This window comes from Somniosus microcephalus, chromosome 1 (assembly GCF_052327205.1).
Source record: "Somniosus microcephalus isolate GS21.2 chromosome 1, FLI_Smic_1.0, whole genome shotgun sequence".
Classification (NCBI taxonomy): Eukaryota; Metazoa; Chordata; class Chondrichthyes; order Squaliformes; family Somniosidae; genus Somniosus; species Somniosus microcephalus.
Window position 1 is genome coordinate 273,359,063 of NC_140987.1, and position 6,205 is coordinate 273,365,267.

The window sequence follows — 6,205 nt, forward strand, 5'->3', positions numbered from 1 at the left end:
AGCTGGGGGTTCCCTGTACAATGGGTTTCAGGATGCCCTCAATGTATCCAGAGAGGTTCTCACACAGGGTTCCGTTGCCTGATACGATAGGACGTCTGGGTGTGTTGGCTTTGTGTATCTTTGGGAGGCAGTAGAAATCTCCCACGTGGGGAGTACGTGGGATGAGAGCGCGTAGGATGCTTTGAAGGTCTAGATCGAAGGTCTTGATCAGTCTGTTGAGTTGGCGGGTGTGTTCTTTGGTCGGATCTGCGGGTAACTGTAGTGTTCCTGGTTGTCCAGTTGTCGGTATGCTTCTTTGCAATAGTCCGTTCTGTTCTGTATGACGATGGCTCCTCCTTTGTCAGCTAGTTTGATGACGATGTTACGGTTGGTCTTGAGAGCGTGGATGGCGTTGCGTTGTGCTCGGGTGACATTCTGGACTGTCTTGTGAGTGCGGCTGATGAATCTATCGTTGATGCATCTCCTGACAGCTTGAGCATACATGTCAAGCTTAGGGCAGCGACCCTCCGGAGGGGTCCAATTTGACTCTTTCTTCTTTAGTTGCTGCACTGCGGATCCCTCTGTCTGCTGTTCTGGATCATTGATTGTCTCATTGGGTTCGCTGCTGACATCTTGGGATTTGTGGAAGAATTCCCGGAGCCTCATTCTCCTGATGAATTCCTCTGTGTCTGCCGCGAGACCGATGGGGTCTATTTTGGTGGTGGGGCAGAAATTGAGCCCTCGGCTGAGAACTTCAATTTCGCTTGGTGTGGTCGGACAGGTTGACGATGGACTTCCCTGTGGTTTCAACCATGGTACCGGGGAGGCTTGGTTGCTGCTGCTGGTGATGCCGAGTTTCTCAAGCTTCCTGTTCTTGGTGTGCATGTAGGCAGTGTAGTTCCATTGCCTTGTCTGTTTGGCGGTGTCTTGTAGCTGGTCTGCTGTGTCCTGAGCACAGGCTGAGAACATGGACTCCATCTCGGTTTCGAGGTTGCGGCATCTGCTGTAGAGCTGATGTACGAGATGGTTGAGGAGTGTGCGAGAGGTACGACGGCAGAGTCTCTCAGCGTAGTCTGTGTTGTAGGTCGACTTGAGTGGGTTCGTGATCTGTAGTCCTTTCGGGATCTTGTCTGCTTTCTTGCATCTCTGTAGAAACTTGATGTCTGTGTCGATATGCGCGATCTTCTTGGAGATCCTCTCCATTTTGAGCCGGCAGTTTGTGGTGTCGATAGTAGACATGGTGTGGAGATGCCGGAGTTGGACTGGGGTGGACAAATGTAAGAAGTCACACAACACCAGGTTATAGTCCAACAGCTTTATTTGAAGTCACAAGCTTTCGGAGTCCTGCTCCTTCATCAGGTGAAGTGGAGAGATGCATAAAGACACAGCTTATATAGTCAGAGAATAATGTCAGATGTTTACAGGTAATCTTTCTAACTGCCATTTATCACACCTCGGCAGAGAGACAATCACAGCAATCAAAGGTGTGAATGGTGTCCAAACAGGTCAGTCAGGAAAACATTACACCAAAGAACAATGAGGTGGGGTCACAAGGGGTCAAATGTTGCAGATGCTGGGGTCGGTGTGAAAAACAAAAAAACAGACAATAAACATTATTTTGCTGGAAATCACAGCAGGTCCGGCCGCATCTGTGTAGAGAGAACAAGCCAACGATGACTCGAGTCTGGATGGCCCGATGTCAGGTGGGGTTACATGTAGCGTGACATGAACCCAATATCCCAGTTCAGGCCGTCCTCATGGGTGCGGAACTTGGCTATCAGATTCTGCTCGACGATTTTGCATTGTCGTGTGTCTTGAAGGCTGCCTTGGAGAATGCTTACCCGAAGATCGGAGGCTGAATGTCCTTGACTGCTGAAGTGTTCCCCGACTAGGAGGGAACAATCCTGACTGGCGATTGTTGCGCGGTGTCCGTTCATCCGTTGTCGCAGTGTCTGCATGGTCTCGCCGATGTACCATGCTCCGGGGCATCCTTTCCTGCAACGTATGAGGTAGACAACGTTGGCCGAGTCACAGGTGTATGTACCATGTACCTGGTGGGTGGTGTCCTCACGTGTGATGATGGTATCTGTGTTGATGATCTGGCATGTCATGCAGAGGTTGCTGTGGCCGGGTTGTGTGGTGTCGTGGTCGCTGTTCTCCTGAAAGCTGGGTAATTTGCTGCGAACGATAGTCTGTTTGAGGTTAGGCGGCTGTTTGAAGGCGAGTAGTGGAGGCGTGGGGATGGCCTTAGCGAGGTGTTCGTCATCATCGATGACATGTTGAAGGCTGCGAAGAACATGACGTAGTTTCTCTGCTCCGGGGAAGTACTGGACGACGAAGGGTACTCTGTTGGTTGTGTCCCATGTTTGTCTTCTGAGAAGGTCTATACGATTTTTCGCTGTGGCCCGTCGGAACTGTCAATCGACGAGTGGAGCATCATATCCTGATCTTACGAGGGCGTCTTTCAGCATCTGTAGGTGTCCATCGCGTTCTTCCTCATCTGAGCAGATCCTGTGTATTCGCAGGGCTTGTCCATAGGGGATGGCTTCTTTAACATGGTTAGGGTGGCAGCTGGAGAAGTGGAGCATCGTGAGGTTGTCCGTGGGCTTGCGATAGAGTGAAGTGCTGAGGTGTCCGTCTTTGATGGAGATTCGTGTGTCCAAGAATGAAACCAATTCTGAGGAGTAGTCCATGGTGAGTTTGATGGTGGGATGGAATTTGTTGATGTTATTGTGTAATCTTTTCAGTGATTCTTCGCCATGGGTCCATAGGAAGAAAATGTCATCGATGTATCTGGTGTATAGCATTGGTTGGAGGTCCTGTGCAGCGAAGAAGTCTTGCTCGAACTTGTGCATGAAGATGTTGGCATATTGGGGTGTGAATTTGGTCCCCATGGCTGTTCCGTGTGTTTGGGTAAAGAACTGGTTGTCGAAGGTGAAGACATTGTGGTCAAGGATGAAGCGGATGAGTTGTAGGATGGCGTCTGGAGATTGGCTGTTGTTGGTGTTGAGTACTGAGGCTGTCGCAGCGATGCCGTCATCGTGGGGGATACTGGTGTAGAGTGCCGAGACATCCATCGTGGCGAGGAGTGTTCCTGGTTCAACTGGTCCGTGGGTGCTGAGTTTCTGTAAGAAGTCTGTAGTGTTGCGACAGAAGCTGGGGGTTCCCTGTACAATGGTTTTCAGGATGCCCTCAACGTATCCAGAGAGGTTCTCACACAGGGTTCCGTTGCCTGATACGATAGGATGTCCGGGTGTGTTGGCTTTGTGTATCTTTGGGAGGCATTAGAAGTCTCCCACGTGGGGAGTACGTGGGATGAGAGCGCGTAGGATGCTTTGAAGGTCTGGATCGAAGGTCTTGATCAGTCTGTTGAGTTGGCGGGTGTGTTCTTTGGTCGGATCTGCGGGTAACTGTCTGTAGTGTTCCTGGTTGTCCAGTTGACTGTATGCTTCTTTGCAATAGTCTGTTCTGTGCTGTATGCAGATGGCTCCTCCTTTGTCAGCTGCTTTGATGACGATGTTGCGGTTGGTCCTGAGAGCGTGGATGGCGTTGTGTTGTGCTCGGGTGACATTCTGGACTGTCTTGTGAGTGCGGCTGAAGAATCTGGCGTTGATGCATCTCCTGACAGCTTGAGCATACATGTCAAGCTTAGGGCAGCGACCCTCCGGAGGGGTCCAATTTGATTGTTTCTTCTTCAGTTGCTGCACTGCGGATCCCGCTGTCTGCTGTTCCGGATCATTGATTGTCTCATTGGGTTCGCTGCTGACATCTTGGGATTTGTGGAAGAATTCCCGGAGCCTCATTCTCCTGATGAATTCCTCTGTGCCTGCTGCGAGACCGATGGGGTCCATTTTGGTGGTGGGGCAGAAATTAAGCCCTCGGCTGAGAACTTCAATTTCGTCTGGTTGAAGGGTGTGGTCAGACAGGTTGACGATGGACTTCCCTGTGGTTTCAACCGTGGTACCGGGGGAGGCTTGGTTGCTGCTGCTGGTGATGCCGAGTTTCTCAAGATTCCTGTTCTTGGTGTGCATGTAGGCAGCGTAGTTCCATTGCCTTGTCTGTTTGGCGGTGTCTCGTAGCTGGTCTGCTGTGTCCTGAGCACAGGCTGAGAACATGGACTCCATCTCAGTTTCGAGGTTGCGGCGTCTGCTGTAGAGCTGGTGTACGAGATGGTTGAGGAGTGTGCGAGAGGAACAACGGCAGATTCTCTCAGCGTAGTCTATGTTGTAGGTCGACTTTAGTGGGTTCGTGATCTGTAGTCCTTTCGGGATCTTGTCTGCTTTCTTGCATCTCTGTAGAAACTTGATGTCTGTGTCGGTATGCGCGATCTTCTTGGAGATCCTCTCCACTTTGAGCCGGCAGTTTGTGGTATCGACAGTAGCCATGGTGTGGAGATGCCGGAGTTGGACTGGGGTGGACAAATGTAAGAAGGCACACAACACCAGGTTATAGTCCAACAGCTTTATTTGAAGTCACAAGCTTTTGGAGCGCTGCTCCTTCATCAGGTGAAGTGGAGAGATGCACAAAGACACAGCTTATATAGTCAGAGAATAATGTCAGATGTTTACAGGTAATCTTTCTAACTGCCATTTATCACACATTGGCAGAGAGAAAAACAGCAATTAAAGGTGAAAATGGTGTCCAAACAGGTCAGTCAGGAAAACATTACATCAAAGAACAATGAGGTGGGGTCACAAGGGGTCAAATGTTGCAGATGCTGGGGTCTGTGTGAAAAACAAAAAAACAGACAAAAAACATTTTTTTTGCTGAAAATCACAGCAGGTCCGGCCGCATCTGTGTAGAGAGAACAAGCCAACGATGACTCGAGTCTGGCTGACCCTACGTCAGGTGGGGTTACATGTAGCGTGACATGAACCCAAGATCCCGGTTCAGGCCGTCCTCATGGGTGCGGAACTTGGCTATCAGTTTCTGCTCGATGATTTTGCGTTGTCATGTGTCTCGAAGGCCGCCTTGGAGAATGCTTACCCGAAGATCGGAGGCTGAATGTCCTTGACTGCTGAAGTGTTCCCCAACTGGGAGGGAAGACTCCTGCCTGGCGATTGTTGCGCGGTGTCCATTCATCCGTTGTCGCAGTGTCTGCATGGTCTCGCCGATGTACCATGCTCCGGGGCATCCTTTCCTGCAACGTATGAGGTCGACAACGTTCGCCGAGTGACAGGAGTATGTACCATGTACCTGGTGGGTGGTGTCCTCACGTGTGATGATGGTATCTGTGTTGATGATCTGGCATGTCTTGCAGAGGTTGCTGTGGCCGGGTTGTGTGGTGTCGTGGTCGCTGTTCTCCTGAAAGCTGGGTAATTTGCTGCGAACGATAGTCTGTTTGAGGTTAGGCGGCTGTTTGAAGGCGAGTAGTGGAGGCGTGGAGATGGCCTTAGCGAGGTGTTCGTCATCATCGATGACATGTTGAAGGCTGCGAAGAACATGACGTAGTTTCTCTGCTCCGGGGAAGTACTGGACGACGAAGGGTACTCTGTTGGTTGTGTCCCATGTTTGTCTTCTGAGGAGCTCCATACGATTTTTCACTGTGGCCCGTCGGAACTGTCGCTCGACGAGTCGAGCGTCATATCCCGTTCTTACGAGGGCATCTTTCAGCATCTGTACGTGTCCATCGCGTTCTTCCTCATCTGAGCATATCCTGTGTATTCGCAGGGCTTGTCCATAGGGGATGGCTTCTTTAACATGGTTAGGGTGGAAGCTGGAGAAGTGGAGCATCGTGAGGTTGTCCGTGGGCTTGCGGTAGAGTGAAGTGCTGAGGTGTCTGTCTTTGATGGAGATTCATGTGTCCAAGAATGAAACTGATTTTGAGGAGTAGTCCATGGTGATTTTGATGGTGGGATGGAACTTGTTGATGTTATCGTGTAATCTTTTCAGTGATTCTTCGCCATTGGTCCATAGGAAGAAAATGTCGTCGATGTATCTGGTGTACAGCATTGGTTGGAGGTCCTGTGCAGCGAAGAAGTCTTGCACGAACTTGTGCATGAAGATGTTGGCATATTGGGGTGCAAATTTGGTCCCCATGGCTGTTCCGTGTGTTTGGGTAAAGAACTGGTTGTCGAAGGTGAAGACATTGTGGTCAAGGATGAAGCGGATGAGTTATGGGATGGCGTCTGGAGATTGGCTGTTGTTGGTGTTGAGTACTGAGGCTGTCGCAGCGATGCCGTCATCGTGGGGGATACTCGCCCCTTAAATTCTGTACTCTGGACTT

The 6,205-nt window shown here is 50.4% G+C and overlaps 1 protein-coding gene across 1 annotated transcript; it reads right to left on the reverse strand.

The window, feature by feature from the left end:
* Positions 1–201: 201 nt before the first annotated feature.
* Positions 202–4,364, reverse strand: LOC147124801 (uncharacterized). Its single transcript, XM_086003829.1, has 2 exons — positions 3,806–4,364; positions 202–668 (listed from the first exon to the last, which is right to left on the reverse strand). The coding sequence occupies exons 1-2, from the start codon at positions 4,362–4,364 to the stop codon at positions 208–210; spliced, it is 1,020 nt and encodes a 339-aa protein (XP_085859955.1). The 3' UTR covers positions 202–207.
* Between the last annotated feature and the right edge of the window lie 1,841 nt (positions 4,365–6,205).